We start from the raw sequence: 25907 nt of genomic DNA, 5'->3' as shown, positions 1-25907 counted from the left end.
AACAGTTCGGGTTTTAAAGGCTCTTCTGTTTCTAAGCCATGGACGTTTCCTACCAGCAGGAGGTATGCATCTGTCTGAATATGCCTTTCCTTCTGTGGCCCTGAACTATCTGCCTTTGAGTCTTTTTGAAATGAAAATAATAACCATAATAGTGTCTAATAATAACAAGCCAATTATCCCCGACTCAGGGAAGGACAGAGGGCAGGCAAGAGATGATCCGCTGGGTTTGTATATCTGCAGAGAACAAGAAATACAAGTAAGTAATTTTCTCTCCTTTCAAGATACTTGCAACAGATCTCTGCGGAGATGGAGGCTCGAGGGGTTTATTTCTAAAACGATATCAACTAAATATAGAAAAAAAATAAAAACCCACAGGAAGGAGTAGGGCAAGTCTGACTTAGCAACATAAGAAAGCACTAAGAAGGAAGAGAAAAAAAAAACAAAACCCACAACGTTGCATTTTCTGATATTGGTGCTGCTATTGGCCTTACAGGTTCTGGAAGAATCAGCTTGTATAACTTTGGTTTAGTTAATCTTTCATGAAATACATATACCATCTGTATGACTTGCTGAGAAGACAATGTATGAATCAAAAAAAAAAAAAATCAACTCACAGGCAAATGGGAAAATATCCGAAATCTTCTTAAGAAATGTTCCCAAATTAAAATTCTGAATTCTTAAAATTACCCCTACTGTTGCTGCGGTTTCTTTGAGACACTGTGACAATGTTTTTGAAATCTTCCCCATGTATCCAGGGAAAACCTACATCTCTCATCAACATCTATCTCGTTAACACCCAGACATCTAAACCTACCACTGGCCTCGTGCAGCATACGAGGGGGCTCACTGAGTCAGGCAGCATTTTAATAAGACCCTTCTCAAATCCCGTGGGCTAAAGGTATCAGATGTAGGAGAGACAGAACTATGGAATTATTCCAGTCCCAAAACAAAAACAAAATGACAGTAATACAAAGCAGGCAAGCTTTCCTTCACTTGACCCTGGGCTAGACATCAGAAAACTATTAGGTAAGATGAAATTAACACTTAATGAAGCATACAGAGCAGAACTAGAGCTTAACTTACCTTATTCATGTTATGAAATGAAACCCCACCTCTCAATTTCATCCTATATAGATATGGTATATAAGGTATATAAGCCCATGTACACAGGCTCTGTTTTTAATCCTTAGGGCAGACCTGTGGTCAACAACTCATCCCGACCCTTGATATCACATATCATGTCACCTGAAAGGTTTTCTCTTCCGGGGTTCCATGTCAACAGAAACATACATATATAATTTTAGTCAATAAGGGATTCATAGTGTACCATCCACTGATTATTGGTTCTTAAACTGGCTATGAATTAGAATCACCAGGAGGAAGCTCTCTGGAGACCAAATTTCTGACGACCTCATTTCCTAATCACTACCATCCACGCATTAAGATTTTCAAATCAATAGGGTCGGGGGACGTTCCTATGATTTTTATTGTTTTTACACTAATTCTAATGTGCAGCTGGGTTTGAAAACAGTCGTAGCTGATAAAATTAAGAAATGAACTAGATGGTTCTAAGCTTGCGTCACCATCACTTAAAAGACTTTCTTAAAAGCACAGACGGCTGGGTCCAAGCTCTGCAGTTCCTGATTCTGGCAGATTTAGGGGAGAGGCCCGAGAGTTCCCTTTTGGAATACGCTTCCAAGTGAAAGTGATGTTCCTGGTCTAGCGACCGCAGCTCACAAATCACCCACACCACCAAATCAGGAGGAGAGTGGGGTTAAGTCTTCACCACAGAGGCCCAAATAATGTACAACTGCAAGAGGGAGGGAGCTGGGCCCTTTTCTGTCTGTCGCTGAATTTGTCTTCTGGCCTGGGGCCTGAGACCTCCCATCTGGGAATGCCAGGACTGGGAGCAAGAGGCTTCGATTCCCAAACAGAGGGTTTATTCTCATAAACCTTCTGGTACGACTCCACGAGGCTAGAATCACCAAGGCGGGCTGAAGGTAATAGCGATGGGAGTTTCCAAACCAAGTCTCCACTCGTTTCTTTCCCCCGTCTGAGAAGCAGGCCTATTTGCAGAACATGGACAATACATAAAGCTCAGGAAAAAGGAGACAATACCTGTAGAAAGACCATTTTAGCAGGAATTGCCGGGCAGCTTTAGGAAAACTGGGCCTTCCCTCGTAGGGTTTTAGCGCCTGCATCATCACGTTGTCCAGCCATGCGGCCCACTGCTCCAGGGTGCTCTGCTGCTGGAGGGTCATCTTGAAGTCTGTTTCTAGTCTCTGGACCATGTTGTCATCACACTGGCACACCCAAGAAGCCTGCTCCTGGGACAGGACACAGAAAGCAAAGGGAAACGTCAACTCAGCGTCTTTCCCTTGAAGGTCGGCACACAGACCCTGCGTGTGAACAGGAAATTACAAGGACAGCTTCCAACAACGACATGAGTTAAGAAAACGAAGGGCCGCTTGCGGGTCGTTCGGAAAACCAGCACCGCCTCTGCGCCTGAAAACGAGACGTCACACAGAAGCGGGACTTGGTTTTTCCACATCAGCTAGTCCATGTGAAGGACTCAAATACGCGATCATCTAAGGAAAAAGAGTGGCTGAACCGACAGTGTGCAGGGTCTGCCTTCAAAAGTCGGCTCTCCCTCATTTTCTCCCCCCTCCACCTCACACCACAATCAGAGGAAACTTTAAAGCCAATCCGTTTGAGAAGATTTAGGGAAAGTCAGATGGAAAAGCAGATTCGATTGGCCAAAAGTGTTCCCTCTGGATTAAAAGAGAAACAAGCCCGGAGTGGTAGGAGGTGGGAGCATGTGCTGTATGAGTTTTATGGATCAGGAACCAAATCTCCAGGGCTCTTGAGGCGAGGGTACAAATGCAAATTAATTCACGGAACTGAAAACAACAGTAACAACGGCCACAAAACTACTTTGGAGAAAAGGTAGACATCTACCTGCCTCGGAATTCAATTACAACAGTCTCCCTTCTGCGTCTCACTGGGAAGTTTCAGTTCAGAAAAATCAATGGGAACGGAAACTTTTATCTTTTTTAAGATTTTATTTATTTATTTATTTATTTGACAGGGAGAGAGAGATCACAAGTAGGCAGAGAGGCACAGAAGGGGAGGGAGAAGCAGGCTTCTTGCTGAGCAGAGAGCCCGATGCGGGGCTCGATCCCAAGACCCTGAGATCATGACCTGAGCCGAAGGCAGAGGCTTAGCCCAATGAGCCACCCAGGCACCCCTGGAACAGAAGAAACCTTTCAAGCTGCTTTTCAGTAGCTGCTCCAAGTGTGGTGACATTTCCAGGGTTGTGTTATATTTTATTTCTTAGATTTCATCTCTTTAGTAGGAGCAGGGGAGCAGGGGGAGGAGCAGAGGGAGATACAGGCTCCCCGCTGAGCAGGAAGGTAACTGCAGGGCTCATCCCAGGACCCCAGGATCGTGACCTGAGCTGAAGGCAGACACTTCACCGACTGAGCCACCCAAGTGTCCCTGTGTTATATTTAAAAATTAAAAGAATATACACTCTCAGGGTCAAAACATAATTATTGGGGAATATAATGTTTGACTGAGAGTCAGAGGACGTGGACTTTAATGCAGGGCGTGCGTCAGCTAAACGCACCTCAGGCAACTCGTGTGATCTATGTGGGCCTCGTTTTCCCCAAGTATAAAATAGAGAAATGTGATGTGACAAGAATTTTTAAGCTGCGTTCACTGCAACCAGAAAATGTTTTCAAGAGAAGCTCCTGTGGAGGTCCTAATTCTACCTCTAAAACATCGTGATCACGTGTCTATTTTTCTGGAAAGGGTGTGTATAGCTTCCATGCCATGAGCTGTCAGAGGGCGAGTCCACTCACACAGACAGTTCTGCTGAGAAACCCCTCACCTTCATTCTCTGGTTCCTGTGTCTCTTCTCGTGGTACAGACACTACCTACTCAAGAGACATTTCAACTGGCAGGCATTTTAAAAACAAAATGCCCAAACTGAATTTATTTTATTTCCCTAGGTAAACCTATAGTTTCTTCTTAATTTTCAGTAGATGACACCATCTGCTATCCTCTGATCTAATTAATCATAAAGTCTTTCAGAGGTACCTTTTAAGAATCACTTTCAGAGTTTAAAGGGCACTATAAATATAATTCTAGAAAAAACTGAAAATACAAATGAGCACAAAGGAACAAAATATTAGGAATATCTAAGATGTCAACACTAAGAGATAACTAAAACATGCTTTCAAATGATTCACATGCAGTATGTGCTTATGCATATATAAATATTTAAAATAAAAAAGGATCACATTATACATTCAAGTAGAGATTCTGCTTAGTTTCTCTTATGAGAACTGAATTTATATATGATATATATAAAATAACTGAATTTCCATGTAGGCAAATGTAGAGCTATATTTAATTGCTGAATGACTGAATTTGCTTTAATGCATGAATGTACCATTATTTTCACAATCAATTCCATACAGTTAGACATTCATGTTCATTATGATTTTTTACTATTAGGGGAAATGCTGGAATTAGCTACCTTGAAGCTACATCTTTGCGAAGTATGCTTTTACTCCTTTATGATAGAATTACATAAGAACAATAGTTAAACTCTTCCAACACACACTGTCAGATGACTCTGAAATTTTATATTAAGAGTCCAGGAGAGTACCCAGGGAAGAATCTAGGCATCAAGGGAAGGATAGGGAAGGTTGTTTTCGTTCTCTTTCATTAATCCCTAAGCATTTTTAAAATTGTGGTAAAAAACTAATAACATAAGTTTATCATCTTAACCATTTTTAAGAGTACAGTACAGGAGTGTTAACTATATGCTCCTTATAATGCAATCAACTCTCTCATTTTCATAAATGAAATATATTCATTTATGAAATATATTCGTAATTTCATAACTTATGAAATTATTTTATATGAAATATATTATTTTATATGAAATATATGAAAATATATTTCATAATTTATGAAATATATTCATTCATGAAATATATTCATAAATGAAATATAACTAAAATTTATATAAAAATTATTATATATTATATATAATATTATTATATATTATATAATTATATATAACATATTATATATAAATATATATTTATATAACATATATATTATAAATGTATTATATTTATATATAAATATATAAAATATAAAAATACATATACAATAATTTATTATATAAATTATAATGCAATCAACTCTTTCATTTTGCAAAACTGAAACTGTACTCATCGTAGGGAGGGTTGTTTTTTGTTTGTTTGTGTGTTGATAACTGGGGTGGGGGTTGGGGAGAGGAACTCACTGGCTTCCTTGGAAGAATTCAATTTCCTTTCATAACATAATTTCAAACTCACTATTTACTTGGAAGTCAGTTTTAGGGTGATTGGGACTGAACACTGACTTAAAAAAATAAAACCACAGGACATTATTCTGGCTTTTCAAATTACTTCACATTATACATCATTTTACTACTTTGGAGACTGAAAATACATTAACAATAGAGTACACTATAAATATTCCCTTGTGAAAGGAATTTGGACTTTTCAGCTCTATAAAGGGAAAAAGCTAAGATGAACATTAAAGATGTTCTTCACTTACAAATAAATTATATCCAAAATGATAAGGAGTCGGTGGCGTCACAATCGGAGTATCTTTTAAATAAGCGAACACAAGTGTACACAATGGATAAGTTATCAGGTCAACCCACCAAAGCTATTTGCCCATAATGTTGATGAAAAACTATCTATTTACACACAAAAACGATACCACTGCAATGCTATCAATTAAATAAAACAAAAGCAATTATACTGCAGTAGAAAGATGATTTTTTTAAAAGATTTTATTTATTTATTTGACAAGAGAGAGATCACAAGTAGGCAGAGAGGCAGACAGAGAGAGAGGGGGAAGCAGGCTCCCTGCTGAGCAGAGAGCTCGACACGGGGCTCGATTCCAGGACCCTGGGATCATGACGGGAGCTGAAGGCGGAGGCTTAACCTACTGAGCCACCCAGACGCCCCAGCTGATCTTTGTTTAATAAGATTTGTTTATGTATTTGAGAGAGAGAGAGTGAGACAGCACAGGTTGGGGGAGGAGCGGAGAGAGGGGGGAGAAAAATCTCAAGCAGACCCCCTGCTGAGAGCAGACGGACTCGGGCTCAGTCTCACAACTCAAGATCAGGACCCCAGCGGAAATAAAGAGGCACTTAACGGATTGAGCCACCCAGGCGCCCGCCCCTAGATAGGGTATTTTGAATGCCTGAACAAAAGAGGAGATAACTAGAGAAGAACAAAGTGGTGAAAAAGATTTATGAATATCCCGAAGGTCTCGAGACCTCTTAGTACTTTCAAGCTCTTAAGAGCATTATAATATTGACACTTAAGTGTCATCTCCTTGTTAAACATTACAGTCCCCTTATTGCAAGAACACCACCTTCACACATGTCCCTGTTGCTGAGGTCCCTTTGGAAGGGCCAGGGACAACGTCCAGATGACCAGGAGAGGGTGACAAAAGTGCAAGGAGAGGCAGAAGATGGAGAACCCAGAGGATGCTACAAAAACCGGGCAAAGCTCCCAACAGAAAAGGAAAGAAGGGAGTCAAAGGCGGAGAACACGATACCCTAAGAAAGAGAAAACTGATCAAAATGAACACAGTGTGAGAAGGAAGGTGGCGGGGAAACAGGCCACTGTGCTCCTGGTCCTCTGAAGAAAGGAAAGGCTCTCAGAGGTGAGTCACCCAGGTATCAGCACTGATCACTGTCATGCAGACCCAGAACACTCCGGAAGAAGGGAAAAGGGAGCCTGAGTTGGTGGGGGAGGATGAGCAGAGCAGTGATAAAATCCACCACTTAAATGCAAAGATGTTCCCAAGGTGGGCAGTTACAACCAGGAGGAACTCATTTGCATAAACACTTCACAGGGTCGCAGATACACAATACACAAGTATACCAACGGAACAGAAAACCTTTCTCAGATATTACCAGGAATTATTCTTTCTTAATGGAACTTAATGTCACATTTGAAACCATAGGTTGCCTTACTACTTCAACTTTTTTAAAGGTGCTTTTTATTTTATTTATTTATTTTTAAGATTTTATTTATTTATTTGACAGACAGAGACCACAAGTAGGCAGAGAGAGAGGAGGAAGCAGGTTCCCGGCTGAGCAGAGAGCCCACCCAGGACCCTGGGACCATGACCTGAGCGGAAGGCAGAGGCTTTAACCCACTGAGCCACCCAGGAGCCCCTAAAGGTGCTTTTTAAAGAATCTCTTCTGAATGGAGATGTGAAAGAAACGTCAGGATAAATTTTCAGGCAATATGAACTTCTAATAGTCTCACTAAAACCAGTTAACGTAAATTTCATTGAACTATGTTAAGCTAATGGCTTTGCAAAACCTGAGACAGTTTGTTCTTACAGACATTTTGTGTTTACCTGTGTGTATTTAAACATGTTTGTACATAGATAAACACACAGATACACAGAAAGGCAGATTTTTTAAGGCTCCACATAACCAGCAGTTTGAGCCCAATCCATGAAAGTCAGAACGAACTTAACTAATTATTATATCCCAAAGTGAATCAGGCCCAAATATTACTTTTTGATGTAATGAAATGGTAAAACCAGACCAGACGTGCAGATTAAAATTTCTAGGAAACAGGAGTAATTGGTGGTTTATTTTAAAGCGAAGGCATTGTTTAAGTTTTACTGAGATATAATTCTCATATCATACAATTCACTCGTTTAAAAATATACCACTCAATGGCTTCTTGTAGAACGTTCAGAGCTGTCCATCCATCACAATTTTAGAATGTTTTCATGTCCCCAAAAGACCACCCCCTGCAATCTGTCACCTTTCAATTCCCAGTCCCTAGAACCCAGGCAATCAAGAACCTATTTTCTATCCCTTATAGACTTATCTATTCTGCACATTCCATATAAAAGGAATCATGCACTATGTGACCCTTTGCGTTTGGCTTCTTTCCCTTAGCATAGTATCCTCAAAGTTCATTCACAATGTAGCAAGCGTCAGAACCTCATTTCTTTTTGATGCCACATAATGTTCCACTGTGTGAATATGTTATGTACTCGTCAGTTAGTGGCCATCTGGGTTGTTTCCATGGTCATGCTGCTAAGGTGAATTATGCTGCTATGAACGTCCATGTACAAGTTTTATGTGGCCATGACTTTGTTTCTCTTGGTCTAGGAGTGAAGTTGCTGAGTCATATGGGAATTCTACGTCAACCCCTCCAGAAACTGCTACACTGTTTTCCAAAGTGGCTGCATTTGACATTCTAGTCAGTGGTGCGTTGGGTTCCCTGCAGTGCCTTTCCTTTCCCCTACACGCCTCACACTGTTCATTTTAACAGTTCACTCCTCACACTGTTCATTTTAATGAGTAATCGCTTTCTTAAGGTAGCATATTCCACCTTAAACTCTCTTCTTTCTGCGATTATCTGTCTAATTATACCCATTTTAGTGTGGATGAAATGAAAATCCCACTGTGGTTCTGAGCTGCATTTCCCCAGTGGCCAATTCCATTCACAATCTTTTCAGGGGCTTACTGGCCATCTGTCTGTCTTCTTTGGAGAAATGGCTACGCAGATCTTTGCCCTTTTCAAACTGGGTTGTCTTTTTATTGTTGGGTTTTAAGAGTTCTTTATATATTCTAGATATACATTTGTATCAGATAGATAATTTGCAAAAATGTTCTCAATTCCATTAGTTGTCATTTCACTTTCTTATTCATCTCTTGAAGCACAAAAATCTTTCATTTTGGTCATGTTCAGTTTAGGTATTTTTTTTTCTTTCTTCTGTTGCTTCTGCTTTGAGTAATGCGCTATTTTTATATGGTAACAACTAGTTTCATTATTTTAGTATCTGAAATAAAATATTTGTGGGAGTTCATAATAATATTCCTAAGTTGCCTGTCTTTATAAGTGTACTTTAAAGTAAATAGTTTGATCGCAAGGTTAAAATACCTTTTTTTTTTCCATTGGGACAAACAAAAGAGCCAAATGTATTGCTCCTAATTCTTTGCAAATGAACAAGTATTTACCAGATGCTCTGAAATAGTTTCTAAGTGTTCTTAGTTCTTTCAAGACGGGGCACTATTTTTTTAAAAGATTTTATTTATTTATTTGAGACAGAGAGAGAGAGAATAGTGAGCGAGCACGCCCAAGTAGGGAGGTGGATCAGAGGGAGAGGGGATACCTGCTGAGCAAGGAGCCCAATGCAGGGCTGGATCCCAGGGCCCCGAGATCATGACCTGAGCCAAAGGCAGGCACTTAACCTACTGAGCCACCCAGGCACCCCAAGGTGGGAAACTATTAAAAACATAAATCTCTTGTGTGTTACAGCACAAAGGACTTCATGTATTACTAAATATGTAACAATTATCTCAGATAGGTGTTATATAAGATGGGAAGGGGAAAGCCCAGAGCAGTTAAGCAACTTGTCCAAGATCGCACAGCTAGCAGATGGAAGACTTTAATCTCTTGCCTACCTAACTTCCATGACTATAACTGTCCTGACTCCAGTAATTAGCAAACCCTGCTGACATATGTCACATCAAGTACAATACATCTCAGCAGACTACGAGACAGACGAGCAGTAAAGTCCCGGCTGAGTCAGATTCCCCTCTTTCAGGACACAGGACCACAGATGTTGTCTGTGCCTTGATGAAACGTAGGAAAGGCCAAGAAAAAATGGGGTGTCTTTCCTCCCAAGAGATATTTTGAAAGAAAGCAGAGTACCTGGACATTGGCAAAGTCGACGCGGTTGAGGTCATTGAGCATCTGGTTGATCTGGGAAGTGTTCTGGAGCACTGCACGAGCTGCCTGGGCCAGGTGATTGAGCGATGTGTATCTTCGCAGAGTCTGGGCAAAGGCACTTACAGCGGCAACCTGGAAAGAAATCCCATCAAAACCGGGTAGCTTTCCATTCTAGGAAAAGAGACCGCGGCAATCTTCAAATCTTTATTCCCTTGCCAAATTGTAACTGCTTCCCTCTGATACTTATTTCGAACTCATTTCATGGGAGAGGTTACTTGTAAATTATAGCATTTAAATCTCAAAACCAAGTATTCTTTTCCTTTTGAGTAGGTAGAGGTCAAGACTGAAACAAACTCCCATGTTCTTCGACATCTGAGTGCAGCATTAATTAAACCAGTCTTGCAAGAAATGACTTTGTCTAGGGAAGCAGGAAAAGTGTTGATTTTCATTTCTTTTTTACTCTCCGTAGAACCGTCGATATAAACTCAGTAATACCATTTTTTCCCCTTTTTATTTGGGAAACCAAAATGTACCATCTCACTTTTTTAAATGGATAAAAGATTTTTATAGTCTTCAGAGCACTGTCATCCAGATTCGCTCTTACGGCTTTTATTTTAGAGAAGGTGTTTTTAGTATTAGCAAATACATAGCCAATAAACTTATCAGATATCGGCAACAAGAGTTCTTTTGCACGATCTGAATTTTGGTACAAGAACCATCCAGGATTTCTCCATTTGCTCCTCGACATCTACTTGCCATTCTTCTCCATGCTCCTCTGCCCAGGAAGGCTGCCCTGAATGGACTACATTAAGCACTTCCCTTACATTTTGGCTTCCAGTTGGGTTTGGCCAATGATATGCAGTGGGAAGAACAAAGGATGGGGGGAAAAAGAGTTCACTGCATTATTCCCCTACAACCTCTGCTCTCTCCATGTTTCGGCAAAGCTTGCTTTCTTGGACTAAGGCCACACAGTCCTTGAGGGAAGGAGATGATGTCCTAATGCCATAACTTTTACCTCTTTCCCCTTCAGTCTAGGAAATCTCATGTCTAGGATCTAGGAAAAGATCTACGAAAGCTCATGTCTCCCCACTGTTGCCAGCCCCAGGGTGATTCACCATTCCTCTGAGTTTTCTTAACTGCTCACATCTTTGGGAATAGACCCTTCTTAAATTCTTTTCAATTATTCTCCCCTTGGATCTACCATTTGCTTCCTGCTGAGACCCTCAATGAAACAGGTTACACTGAAAGATAGCAAAGATAATGTAAAAAAAAAAAAAAAACAACAAACAAAAGTCTAGGTAAGTATCTAAATCTCACGATCTCATGGAAATCTGTCACATGCACAGTAAATCTAATGAGCATTTTTAACATATCTACAGGACTGCATGTCATGTCATTAAGTGACAAGCAGTATGAAAGAAGCAGGTGATTCAACAGTCTCATCCAGGGTGTTCAAAGGTCAAAGGATGCTCTGTCTTAATAGTGAGATGTTTTGGGACTATACGGAAGTTGGAAGAGGTCTTACACTTTTTTCCATTTCTGTGGTTTCTATTAACCGAGGACAAACTAAGTGCCAGACGCCATGTTCACTGCCTCACATATATCACCTGAACTCTCATAACTGTCAAATGGGACACACATCGTGACTTAAAGGGGTTAAGCAGCGGGCTCAAGGTTGCACCGAAACTATGTTATGGTGGTGGGGCAGGTTTGATAGCAAGGGCCCGTCATAACCGAATTAGGCTCTTTCCTCTGTTGGGGCAGATTATTTTCATTGATCGCGTGCTCAGATGAAAACAGGCTGTACATGAGTGACAGAAGAAAAGCAGAAGACACTGTCCCCCAAGGCAGATCATCCACATCAACTCTGGGGACCAATGCAACTGGCCAATATTGCAATTAGATTGCCACTACATTCACTTCAATAATACTGGGAAGGAAGGTGCTCTCAGCTGTTTGAGGTACTAATGCGAATATGACTAAGTTAGCAAACTGGAAAGCATGCCTGGAACCATCATAATCAAACAGTACCTCCTTCCTTTGCCCACCTCGGTGTCGCACTCTAGAACTTTCCGCAATGATGGTCATGCTCTGTATGTGTGCTGCCAAATATGGTAGCCACCGGCCACATGGAGCTGTGGTACACTTGAAACACAGCTAGCTAGTGTGGCTGGAGAACTAAAACTTCAACTTACATTAAATTTCAAATTCAAATTTAAATAGCCACTGTGACTCCCCTTACTGCATTGACAGCATAGTTCCAGAACAGCGATCTAAAGTGGGCATATCGATGAAATGTCCCTGCTGTGTATTTTACTTTTTTGTTTGTTTGTTTTTTCTGTATGTTTTGGAAAGTGATACTGCAAATCTTAGGTCAAAGCAGAACTAGGAGTGACTTGTGTACCCAAAGAGGCCCGTCAGTTACAAGAAGGTCAACTTATCGACTGTGTCCCCACACTGAAAGACAAGCTGTACGGCTGAGGACAGTGGACATAGCCATTGAGAAAAAGCCAGAAATGTAACTTTTGATATAAAGTTTAGACAGAATCAGTCTGATCTTGCCATAGGATACGTTCACAGACTAACCTAAAGTAACAAAGTGAGCAGGGCACAAAGTAGAGATCACAAGTCGTATCTGTAGCCATACAACCCACATTCCTGATAAACACCGTCAATTATGAGATAACTGCTCACTTTAAGAAATGACTTCTTGATTCACAAAAGCATTCTCCAGTGTTCAAAAAAAAAAATCCTGAAAATCAAAAGGATATTAAATGTACATGAATGTTTCACATTATAAATGAGTGTAATTCGGGACTTAAAAAAAAAAATCTAAAACTCCCTCAAGTGGAAACTATTTGAACATTCTGGGCTCTTCTTTTTCATTTTTGAAATTAATGATAAATACACTGAAATATATCTGAAATATACAATCTGAAATATACACTTTGGAAAAGGGCTTACAAATACTCCACACTTAAAATGCTTCTCTAGTTTCTTCGGAAGGAGTAATATCGAACACCATCTCTCATGCACGTTCTTGATTACATGGTTATAAAGCCCAAGTAGAAAAAAAAGTTTGAAAAGCTCAGTATATTCTGATACCAACATCGTACATGACACCATTTAACAGGACAGATCTAAACTTCACAGCTCAGAACACTTTCCTAAAAACAGAAGAAAAGGCAAACACATACTAACTTACCTTGGTTTGTATCATTCTCTGTGGGATATTGTTCATGGCATTGGAAAGCCAACCTTCAAGGCTTTTTGCAAAATTTCGAATGGCTTGGGTCAAGGCACCTAAATGTTGAAGAATACAAGCAGAACGAAAAAGACACCACAGGATGTTAATCTTTATTCCAGGGGAAGAGAAAAACATGCATACATGACATCTGAAATCGCACAGATCTTATACTGTCCTCATTGATGAGACTTTTATTTTAAATACAATTCCTAACTTTGAAAGCATCCAAGAATTGCATTTTGGGCTTTTTGTTTTGTTTGGTTTGGTTTTAAAGTTGTTTTGTTCCCAGATATTTATGACACTTTGTTAGGAAATCCAAACATTCAAACATTTTTGCTGATAGCAACATATACCAGTTGTGAATATACTTGTGGAATTTTCTACCTTAGACAAAACAGCCTTTTCGTTAGCAGCTTAATGCTCAAGGGCTAAGTACTTTCTTTATAAATTCTTCATCCTGATTTTTCAAGCTCTAAATCTATTTCCCTTTCTTTAGTTAAAAAGGAAACAAGGCAAAGCTTTCTCCCTTTCTCTACACATCTATTCATTCTAGAATATACTCAGTGAGTGGTTATCTCTTACTCTGGTTGAAAAGTAAGGTAAAAATTAAAATTGCCTGACTTGAAAATTTCAGACAACTCTTCACCGTTTCACTTGGTAGGCAGAGATAAAAGATCAGGGTGATATACTTGCTGTCCCCAGAGACCAATATTCTAAAGATATTCCTAAAACAGTCCATTCCCCATTCTTCACCTATCTGTTAAGATCTGAAAGAGGACTGGGTCCCATGAGAGTAGTTTTTATGGTGGTCATAAAATGTCTAGAAGCATCAACAGTTACCAGGAATGACTACACCTATTTCCCAAGAAGGGACCTGCTTCCTGAGATGGGTTGTATAATAGAATAAACAGAGAATTTTTCCCTTGGTCAACAAGTAATTCAGTATTTTACTTCATCTGTACCCAAGGCTCCCCGGTGTAGGGAGTGGTTTCAGACATTTAATAGATAAGTGTTTGAAACACCCACAACATGAAAGAAAGCTCTGTGGGTTCCCTCTAATGTGGTAGACATTATAATTTGGAGTCTCCTACAAGAAACCCGGAAGTTACATTTTTCTCCAAAGCTCCCAAGAATATTAATATTGATGCTGGGATTAAATTTCTTGGTTTTTCTTCCTGCGCTCAAATGAGTCTGACATGCTTCTCTAATACTTTTGGTAAAGCAGGGCTAGAAATAATTTAGCTTGCTCAAGTTGCTTGTGAAAGATACAAATTGTAATGACCCAGTCATAAAAACAATTGATTATTAAAATCATTTTTTTTCCAACTGGCCAAACGACAGAAGAGAGGTTGAAATGACTAAATTTTGAAGAAGTATCGACTCTTAACCATGACAATCATCTACTGGAAACACTGAGTTGGAAATTTCTTGAGAACTAATCTTGTGAAATTTCCAAAGCTTCCCACTTGAGCCAAAAAAGAAAAAAAGAAAGAAAAATATTCTTCTGCTGTCTTATGTACTAGAACCATGGAGGGCAGGCATGAATGGAAATGAAAAAGAGTGAAAAAAAATTTAACGACCCTTTTTGAAACTTGGGAAAATTTTGTTCAAAATTCAACTTCGCTATCTGTATTTTGCATGTTTTCTACTAATATATAATAATTATTTGATCTGCATAAAAAAACCCAAGAACTAAGAGAAGTTACTTTAAAAAAAATACTGAGTATGGGTCTTGTTTTATCTAGACAAATTTGAGGCTGGGAAGATCATAAGATAAAAAGATTTTTTTTTTTTATCAAATGACTATAAGTTTTTACTTTCTTGTACTAAATGACATTTGGGGCCACTTTTACGTATACTCATAATTGTACATAAGTGTTACCAGTTGAGGTCTTATACAATTCTTACACTTAACTGCTTTTCATTTTCAGATAAATGTATTTTAGAATATAGTAGCTTCAAGCTGACTTCAAATTAGTGTGATATGCAGACTTTTTTTGGCTAAAAAAAGGAATCCCATCTGGACAGTAAATGGTAGAGTGAAGTACTAGTAGCCAGGAAAATATAATTTTTAAAAATAAAATTAAGTTTGCTCTCTCTATAGGGATTCGTGTCAGATCAAATTGTGCAGATTGACTCTGACAACTTTTTCTCATGAATGGATGGTTTAAAATTTAAAACTATTCCACAGCTAACTTGTCTCAACCTGCTTGTGATTTTATATTAAAATGTATACGATCAGAAGATAGCTATTTAAGCTGTATTTTAAGCTTTGTTTTGTGAGGTCTCCTTATAGAATCAGAATTAAATTTTTAAATGTATGTTGTAGGCTAGCACGTTAATGTCCCTTATAATGTCACAGAAACTCTAAAATTATGGTCATCTGTAAATTCCTGAAGTCGAGTTGTCTGTTAAATGCAGACAGACTTCCTGACAGAATAAATTGGTTTTCGAATCAAAATTTGCAAAAAAATAAAGAAGGAAAGAAAAAAGGTCAAGTGTATCGTGCACTTAAAATTACGAGGCTGAGAGTTAAACAGATACATGATTTAGGTTAGGGAACTGACTTCACAAGTCCTGTGGTGTAACAGAAGCAAAAGACTTCAGAATTTTTTAATGAAGTTGATGTTGTTGATTCGCGTCAAACAAGAAAGAGCTCACAGATCTCTCTTCTTGTACTTCATGAGAAAAATGGTACTTGGGGCGGGGGGCAAAGATGTCACAGGCTAAGGAGCCAGCCCTACGCAAATTCTCTCAAAAATCTCTAGAGATTATCACTCAGGGCACAGGGAGCAGGAGAAAAACAAGGAAAATTGAGATTCTGGAACATACATCGGTAGAGAATACACGCATGGAAATTTTCCATGACAACATCACTTTTAATCAACTGTCATTCAGGAAACGTGGTGCAGAGAGAGTGGAAAATATTACCAATTTATAAAAATGTGAGACACTGATGGCTGGATTTCTTTTTTTTAAAACTTATTTCTAGAGCCCTGTACACGTGTTCATTGATATTATATGTAAACGAGTGGCTAAGCACGTATTTCAAGATGGTGGGAAACGTACAAAAGCACTCCTATCTTCCACTGTTGTTTATCATATTGAGAAAAAAGAAAGCATAGACATACAAATGCTGGTATATTCACCTTTTCTTCTACTAACTCCTTCCTTCATGTTTTGTTATGATTTAATATAAATCATCAGTGAACGGTGCACTTGAAGTACACAGTTGCCAATTTCACGAGCTATGAGACTGCTTTTACCTTATTAATGTCACTGAGGAGTGGAAACTCTGTCCCATTTCTTTAAAAGCTAAGGTCACTAGGTGCTCATGAAGATGTTGGCATAAAATCCTTCCGACTGCCTCGGACACAAGCATCCATACTAGTGTTTATATTGACACTTGCAGAAATAGCTTTGTTGGCCACAAGGTAGTTTCATCAACAACATCACAGAAAAAAGAGTCATCTAACTTATCTATGTAACTCCTATTTGCCTCACAGTGGGAATACAATGCTCGTGCAGTTGTACACAGAGACTTTTTGCTCACCATGCCGGTTAACCGTTACTGTTAATGGAAATTGCATTTGTAGTTCTCAACATGACAGACGGGACAAAGTAAATGCTTTTATATAGGAATTCAACTTCAGTGGAAACCAAGCTAAATTCATTTCAAATCAAAAGCAACCATGAAAGAGGCTGGTCTACAGATTTCAAAAACTTTTGGCTTTATGAAGGAAACTGTGTCCTTGGGCAGAATAATCTTTACAAGGTTGCCTGGCCTGGGAGTGTTCCTGCAATTAGTTATTGGGGCTGTCACACCCATAGGCTGTCTTTTCTGTCGAAAAGAAAATGAACGATTGGAGAACAGATCTTTTTTTTTTTTTTTTGCCCCGTTCCCTACAGTTTTGCTCTAGGCTGCTTTCATGCAAAACTCTTGTGTTGCATGTTTCTTTTTTTTTTTTTTAATTGGCAAATCTAAATGAGATTAGAATCACCCTAGATTGCAACGTCACTTTCCCAAACTACTTGGGTGGAATGTATGAGAACAAAAGCATCCGTACTCGTCTGCATTTAACTTACTAGGAATAGGTCTAAGCACGTCGGGGATGAGAATCTCCACCAAAGCCTGGTACATCCCATGGTCACAGTTACACATCCATTTCAGGATAGACTCATGTTTGCACAGAGTTATCAGCTTTGCTTTCGGAAGTCGACTTTCTATTTCACTCAGATTGCTGGTGTGAATAAATGTAGCAAATGAATAGATGGCAAATGAGGATAAAAAAGAAAATGGACTTTAAAAATAGTTTTAGTTTAGCAAATATCACTGAGGTTAGAACTACACCACCACTGCCCTGGCGCCCTGCGGCCGGATACACACAACAGTCCCCCAGAGCTGCCGACGCGCCATCACACTCGGACGGTATGAGGGGCAGATACGATACTCATTCCCTGAGGACGAAATAGCTCTACCACGGTCCCCCAGATCGATAAAAATGGGAGCTACGACACACACACGGAAGCCTCGAGAGAGCGGTTTGTGGTTCATCTCAATCTATTCATTTAATGTTATCAGGTAAGGTTCACAACTGGTATACAGGTCTCTCATTTATTAGCCGTGACATCTACTCAGCCATGAACATGAATCGGAAAAGCCTATTGATTCTGACCTTGATTCCGTGATGGTAGTGCCGTCGGTCGGAGTCGAGGGAGAATAACGCCAGAATGTTTGCCACAGTTTTTCTATCAGGCTAAACTGAAGATTCACAACAACGTCCAATATTGCCTAAAAAAAAAAAAAAAAAAACCAGAAACAAAACCGAACGGTCATCAGTGTGGCCTCACGACCCCGCTGATGGGCTTGGTGAGGAGCACGTGGCGCACCGGGACGGGGACGGTGAGCGCGGCTGCAGGAGCGGCAGCTACACGGTGCCACTGGGGGACATTCTGCCGATGGAAGTCGGCAAACCCACGAGCTCAGGCAGGGAGAACAGAACCCCGGAAAGACCAACGGGATGATGTGTATTCCCCCCGGCACGGCCTCCTGTCCTTGCGCTGCCCTCTCTTTTTCTCGCTCACTTCCCTTCCTCTCCATTGTCTTCTCTTACTTTTCTTCTACTCCTTTCCACGCTGCTTCCTCTGCCTCCACGATGGCAGCCACTCTTCGCCTTCTTAGACCCAGAAGGACACGGTCCCCAGGGGGCCAGGGGAGCCCATGGCCATCCAAGAGCGCGTTAGTGAAGGCTGCGGAGCTGTCTGTGCGGGACGGACAAGAGCCAAGGCTAAATGTGCCTGTCCTGGAGCTGCTGACCGTGATTCCAGAGTGTTCCCAGGCAACGAGAGGCCGGGGCAGGAATCACGACGGGGCTGGCCTTCGGAGGACAGTGTCCGTCTGGGCAGAAAAAGGGCACCTCTGTGGTCAAGCCACGCCTTCGCTTCTCTTTAGAGAGCAGCTTTAAGACTACTCCCTTCTCTAACCTTGGGCGCGGGGCCCTCATCTCCTCCTTCATTTTATCTCCCAGAACCATTTCCCAGCTGCATCAAAGATACTTTTTTTTATGATTCTAAAATTTGCCCCCTTCGTTAAATTTTGATGATCATATTTAATTTCACCCTGCCATCGCAATTAGTTTATAAATTTGCCTTCAGATAAAAGCAGTCAGAAAACCAAAGAATAACTTGTTTGTGCAAAGAACATGTGACTCTGTGATTATTTTGGGCATAAAAGACAGAAGTCATCAGCATAATGTGTTTGGTGTCGTCAGCACTGAGAATGAGGGCAGGTAAAACAGCCCCAGCAAGATCCACAAAATTCCTAGAAGGAAGGAGACCACTGGGGGCAACCAAGGGAGCCAATCTGGATATCCGAGGCAAAAAGAGGAAAACTGTGAACTCCCTAGCTCTAGAGTCTGTGAAACCCGTGTAGGTCTCTGGCCCTTTGTAGGGTACAGAGAATAAAGGATTTTCTATATAAACACACCCTGAGACCAAATCAAACATCAAGCAAAACATGTTTGGGAGCACGTTAATTAACACTTTTCACCCTCTGATATCAGGAACAATAAAAGATGCAAGTGTTAAGCCTTGAAATTAAAAGGCAGACAGATGGCCCTCCTCCCAGGCAAAAACGTTCTCAAGGAGGAAATTATTATTTTTTAAAGATTTATTTATTTATTTTGAGAGAGAGAGAGAGAGAGAGCGAGAGAGAACGAGCGAGCGCACAAGTGAGAAAGCACAGGGGAGGACCGAGGGGGAATGAGAGAGAAACGTTAGCGGATTCCGTGCTGAGCAGGGAGCCAGACCCAGGGCTGGATAGCCAGGACCCTGAGATTGTGACCTGACCCAAAACCAAGAGTTGGGCCCCTAAACCAACTGTGCCACCCAGGTACCCCAAGGCAAATTATTACACTCCTTTCCCAATTGTACCTTAGGCACATTCCAGGAGATATCTATTAATAAAGCAACTACTAATGCCATATATAATACCTACATATCTCTATCTGTGAGATCGCTATAAGAAAGCTAAGCTTTTTTAAAAATAAAACCAATTACTGTTGCAGCAACTTGTGTGGGAAATTCTACTTGTGCCTTCCATAAAAAAACTAGTGATACTTATAAAACCGCTTTGATAAGTAAATTGTGAGAATTCCAAAAAAAATAAAACCAGACAAAATAGGTAGATGAATCTTTCTTAAAAACATAAATGGCATAGAATATGAAAAAAAATAAGGCAAGGGAAGAATTCAGTGCATCTTACATGTGGCCTCTCTCCAAATTAAATAATCTCAAATAATTCTTTTGAAAAGGACATTCACATCAGCCTCGCTTGAGACATTTTTACAAATGAATAAAACATTTTACCATTTGTCCACCTACTTTCAAATATGTTCAGACTAAAATATATAGGCAAATGTATTTTTAAATAATCCTTATTGTACTGCCTTAGGGCAAGTGACTATTTACAGGATGGGATATGAGACTGAACACCTGCACTTCGAAAGTTTGGAAGTTTGACATGAAAAAAAAAAAACTGGAATTCTTCTTTATCATGCAATTGGAATTTCTTTTCCATGCCTCACGAGAGACGGCATGAATGTTGGTGATCCAGAAATAAGTGGGGATCATTCATTCTCTGGGCTCCATGGACTGCCATTTCCCACAAAGACTGATTACCATACACCACTGTATCTCTTCATACAGACCATTCCTGAATGTGGGTACGCTAATGTCATTTTTGTCATCCCAAAGATGATGTCATCTTTCATCTTACTGGTGGAGTTTTCCACTTCGAATAAGCTTACTGGACATTCTTTAGTAATATAAATAAACCCTGCTCCTATTTATATTTTGAACAAATAAAAGAAACTTAAAACAAACCCAAATGATATCTGTGTAGGCTGGTTTGCTTAAAGCAAGATTCACCTGAACACAGAGACATGAGAAATTGAGAATCTTTATATAAATCTTTATTGAAGATACATGATATTCACATCCAAAGAAAGTTTTTTTTTTTTTTTTAGATACATAAGGTTCATCCAGAAATTCTCTAATGTTGGGAGAAGCACAGTACTTAAAGGGAGATGAGTATTAAGAGTCTTTCATCGTTCCAGAAAATGTTGGGAACGAACCGGCAGGACATGTTGGAAAACACTTTTGGCACATGGTTTGTTAATAAAGAGAGAACTTGCCCTTGGTTGTTAATAATCCAGCACCCTTGACAAGCACTCAGATGCACTCAAGCAGTTTGTATTTCTGGAGTGGGAAAAAAAAAATCTGTGAATGCTATGAGCGGAGACTTCTCACCGCATACTGCATTGTCAGCAGTTAGGACTGCCCGTGAAACCCCAAGGAATATCTTTTACTTCTAAGCAGATCACAAATAGCCCTGGAATAAAGGTACTTAAATTCTAAACAGACTCCTCTTTCAAAAGGAGAAGCATTTATTGCAATCTGTTCTGCCCTCTCCACCAGGGGAGCTGCAGGTATATTAAAAGGCTGGTTTGGAGAGTGGTCACTTCTTGGAGACAATGAACCAGTTTCGGTGCGGAAAACTCAGAAAAAGAAGTAGAAGCAGGAATGGAAAACACCCAGAGAAACTTTAATTAAGCATAAAACCAAAACAGAACTAGAGCCTCCATAATCCCTCAATAACCTCAATAACATCTAAAATGCTCCATTAAACATTTCTAGGACGTATCTTTTTCTTTTCCCTCTTTTTTAAAGATTACTTATTTATTTTGGTCATCTCCACACACAACGTGGGGCTTGAATTCGTGACCCCGGGGTTACAAGTCGCACGCTCTTCTGACCCAGCAAGGCAACCTTCCAGAAAATATTTTTGACAGAAATACACAGTTAATGGTGTAAAATTCAAAAGGTTAAAAGGGATATTGGGAAATTAATTCTCTTCCACTGACTCCCACTCATCCAGTCTCCATCACAAAGGCAACTACCATTAACACACTGAACATTTTGTTCTTTCTGCTGGAGATTTGTATACATGTTCTTTTTCACTCGAATGATAGTATGGGATACACGCTGCTTTACATCTTACTTTTCCCTTAAAAATAAACCCTGGAACTCAGTCCACAGGAGTACATCTAGAAGGGTCTGTTATTTTTAATGGCTGCATAGTACTCTACAGACTGCCCGATGTTTTATTTACTCAGTTGCCTTTTAGATGTGGAAGCTACAACCAATCTTTTGCACTAAAAACAATAATGCAACAAGTTCACTTATATTCACCCATATTTTCTAGGGTATGTACCTAGAAATGGAATTGCTATGTCCAAGGATTCTGATTAGGAGATGCTAAGAAGATAGGCAGTAAAATGTAGTCTCCCTTTCCCACAGCCCTCCCTTCTTCGGTCTGAGACAAGAAGAACGATGTGACCTTTTGACTTATGAACCAACTTCCCCTGTCCTTTAGGAATAAGTTGGATTATTTTGTTTTAGCAAGCTGTCTGGCAAAACTTAGCATGCATTCCTACTGTGTTTGAAAAAACTTACCTCACAGTGCTCTCGATAAAGACTCTGCAGTGACTTGATATCCTCAAAGGTAGTACCATCTGGCAGAGAAGAGATTTCAACTTCTCCAAACTCTGGAAGTGCTCGAGATGCATCTGTTGCCATGACAACACAACAGGGAAAAAAAAAACCAAACTATTGTGGATTGTGCCAATTACAGATTAATAAGGGGAAATTTAAGATAGACTAAGAAAGGAAAAAAAACAAATGTGAAGGCCAGAGGTCCAACGATTAAGAACTTTTCATAGAAGTATTTTTCAAACAAAAATGTAGCAACATCATCAGTAGAAAAGAATAGATGAGGAATGTTAAAATTGTGGAGGAACTAAATTTTCACTACCGTTATACTGGAAATAACATACCATAATGTCTCTCAACATAGGACCCCTATTGAAAGGAAAATATCTCAAGCTGGCCAGTATCAATTTTAGTTATTTTATTATTATGTTACTTAAGAATTAATAAAAAAATAAACCTAGCTTTACACTCGTTATGCTCATACTTCTTGTATCATCATCATAAGCCAAAAAAGCTACAGAATGAACCCAAATAAAACTACAAAAATCACATTAAACTTAACAACATGAATTTGATAGGATGGATGCTGCTGCTGTCCTATAACTGAATTACCTCTTGCAGCATGAATGTGGCATTGACCGCCACAGCCCAGGTCTTCTGAACTTGGCAGGCCTCTACCAACACGTACTTCCTGGTGGCTGGTTCCCCCATTACTCTTCTGTATTCAAACGAGCTGTGGAACTTTCCTCCACACAGAGCACTGGGACATCATTTAGCCTTCCCTTGGGACGCATTACATAATTTGTGTCATCTACACAGTAAGTCTCTCCTTGTTCTTTTCTCGTGGGCTCAGGACATCAGTACACTTTGATGCCTACTTTATCATAAATTCAAATACAAATGTGTGAACTAAAACCGCAGAACAGTAATCGTTCTCCTCTTCTAGATAACTCAGAATATGTCTTTATTATTTCTTTACAGATTTGAATTGAAATAAAAATACAGGATTAGAAAACAAAATTAAAACCCTCTTTGAGAGTTCGAGGCCTTCAAGAGTGTGCAGGAGGACTCCAGTTTGGGAAAGGTTGCCATCGTGTTTTCAACTTCAGTAGCTATTTTGACTTGAGTGTCCTTTTTAGTTCTTTGTCAGAAGGGGCACACAGACAAACGCACACGCAACCCAGACACATGTGCACTCTTTGATGGCTTCTATTTATCTTGATCTGTTGTACAGAAGCTACCCGTGTTCATCTCTAGAAAAGCTGTGGATTGCAGTGCCAATCCTGGCACTGGTAGCTATGCCCACAATATGCAGAATGTTCGAGTTCTACTTCCCCACTCTTTAAATGAAAAGCAACACGTAAACCATCTACGGAATTACAAAAATGGATATACTGTGATCAGTTTAAAAGAATAACTTTTTTAAAGCTTATAGGAATTTCTTTTTTTTCTAACCTGAGACCACGCATTTGCAACTTTATACGTAGGAAAGGAGAATTCTTGTGGGCCCTTGAAGTTAACTACTGAAAGTAAACACAACTTTGATCATGAAAGCCCAATTAATACAAATTCCTCAAGACAATTTCAAAGCTATGAGCCTTTAACTCCTACGCATTTAGAAGTCCTACACGGCTTGATACTTTTTGAAAGGAGCTCTAGTGAACACGAAGAAACAGAAATGCTCTAGAACTATCCCATGATAGGCAGAGTTTCAGCACACACACAAATGTTTCTGTGTGGCTCACATCCGTAATAGACACAGCCACTTGGAGAAAACACTACTATTGTTCTCTTGTTTTCAACATCTTAATAGCAACCATACTATGCATTACAACTTGACATACCTAAAAACTGTTGATGATGTTGACTTTGGGCTATTACAGTTTGCTCAACAGATGTGCCGGTCTGTTGACCACTTCCTGTGAAACCATCTGCAACCCCATCCACCTTCTGCATAGGCTTGTACCTAAAAATATTAGATGGGGAAAAACAAATACAATTATTCCTTGTTTTGTCGCACTACACATAACTCCTGAGGCATTTGATTTTACTCTATCTTCTTTTTTTTTTTTTTTTTTTTTTAATTTATTTATTTGTTAGAGAGAGCGAGCAAGCACAGGCAGACAGAGTGGTAGGCAGAGGCAGAGGGAGAAGCAGGCTCCCCGTCGAGCAAGGAGCCCGATGTGGGACTCGATCCCAGGACGCTGGGATCATGACCTGAGCCGAAGGCAGCTGCTTAACCAACTGAGCCACCCAGGCGTCCCTACTCTATCTTCTTTAATGTCCCATGATCGTTGGAGGATTTTTTTTTCCCTGATAGTCTCAAAAAGTTAGGATGAAGAAATTTTTTCAATTGTGTAAAGAAAAAGGGGAGAGGAATTGGGGAAGGGGACCAATTTTTGAAAATTCAGAAATGTGTCTAATAACAAAGGAATTACGAAGGTATTTCATTTTCGTTGGACGGGGTGGCTACGATGCCCGTGATGACATGCAGTGTGAACATAATTTTTAGTGGCCAGTGGGTCAAGGGAAAACATTTTAACTACACTGGGACTTTAATCTGAAATAAGACCTAGGAGCAGGGGCCTGAGAAATGTTAATGAATGGCTTTCGATTAATTAATATCTCTCGTACGCGATTCAGCATAGAAACTCTACCACGCTCTTTTTCATACTTCCTAAAGCCTCCCATGCATCTCAACACAGTCATCTCCACTGACCCCTAACCTCGCCTGCAAATACAAAGACCGGATGCATCAGCTAGCAGAGAAGTACGTGCAAGAATCCACCTATAAGCCTAGAGTACCAAGTTTTTTTAAAAAAAGAATCCACGTCCGCTATAGTCACGCATTTATCTTTAAGTCCTAGTCATACTAACTCATGAACTTTCCTGCTAAGACGGAGAAGACAGGCGTCAGCAGCACAGGCAAGAAGGAAAGTCTGCTTGGGAGAGAAAGAGCACCTATGAAAAAAAGCCTGGGCAAGTGTCCTAAGATGAGTGAATACAAAATAAGATAGAAGAATTTTTCTAAGATTTCATTTATTTTCCTTCACGTTAGAAATTTAGGGAAAAAAGACAGATGAACGTAAGCAAAGATTAAAATCTACAATAAGCTCAGGACCCGAGATACTCTTCACTTCGTTTATTTTTCCATTTCCCCCCCATTTCTCATTATATTTATAAACAAGACCACCTAACATTCTCTCCACCCAGACACTTGACTCTAACACTAATACAAGTCAACTGCATCACTGATATGAAATTACCAAGAATAAATGTCCCTGATACACGAGCAGGGCGCGCCCAAAGGCACCTGCACTCTGACAACAGATATGAAACGGATGGACCCGGCGAGAGATCACGCAAACCAAGGCGCAGTTTGCGTTAGGAAACGACTCCATCTTGAATGTTGTTCGTTAGAACTTGGATAAACAAAACTTCCAAGAAAAGCTGCCGTCCCTCATAACGACATTTACATTCACCGTTTCTGTGACAGATCTCCCAGAGAACTACGAAAAGCAAACATAAAGTCAGAAGGTGAACAGGGTGGGTAAAGAGGATAACACACGTCATCTGTGTTATCATCTTGGTGATGGGCCCGTGCCACCCAAATGTGGACTGTTATTTTTCTAATGACACTGAAGAACTCAAACCTATCCTTTTATTTAACGGGGGGAAAAATCTGAAAGGACTATTCCGCTGGGGCCACACCAAACGATGACAGAAGGGTTAGTACTATCCTGTGCTACAAGTGCTACAAGTGTCACTGATGAAAAATTGAATTTAAAAATTTTTTTCCTCCTTAAAGAATCATCCCAGAG

General features: G+C 39.9%; 1 protein-coding gene across 1 annotated transcript in view; it reads right to left on the bottom strand.

Moving 5' to 3' along the window:
• The window catches only part of RFX3 (regulatory factor X3), a 156449-nt gene that overhangs the window by 28186 nt on the left and 102356 nt on the right, over positions 1–25907 (bottom strand). Inside the window, exons 7-13 of the mRNA XM_080819674.1 lie at positions 23931–24052; positions 22051–22163; positions 17712–17827; positions 17122–17276; positions 12994–13091; positions 9771–9920; positions 2119–2327 (exon numbers count right to left, since the gene is read on the bottom strand). Coding sequence (XP_080675800.1) covers positions 2119–2327; positions 9771–9920; positions 12994–13091; positions 17122–17276; positions 17712–17827; positions 22051–22163; positions 23931–24052 — 963 coding nt within the window. The remainder of the gene's footprint in view (positions 1–2118; positions 2328–9770; positions 9921–12993; positions 13092–17121; positions 17277–17711; positions 17828–22050; positions 22164–23930; positions 24053–25907) is intronic.

This window comes from Martes martes (assembly GCF_963455335.1).
Source record: "Martes martes genome assembly, chromosome: 12".
In the NCBI taxonomy this organism is placed as follows: domain Eukaryota; kingdom Metazoa; phylum Chordata; class Mammalia; order Carnivora; family Mustelidae; genus Martes; species Martes martes.
The sequence above is the reverse complement of the archived record's forward strand: the minus strand, read 5'-3'. Positions and strand labels throughout refer to the sequence as shown.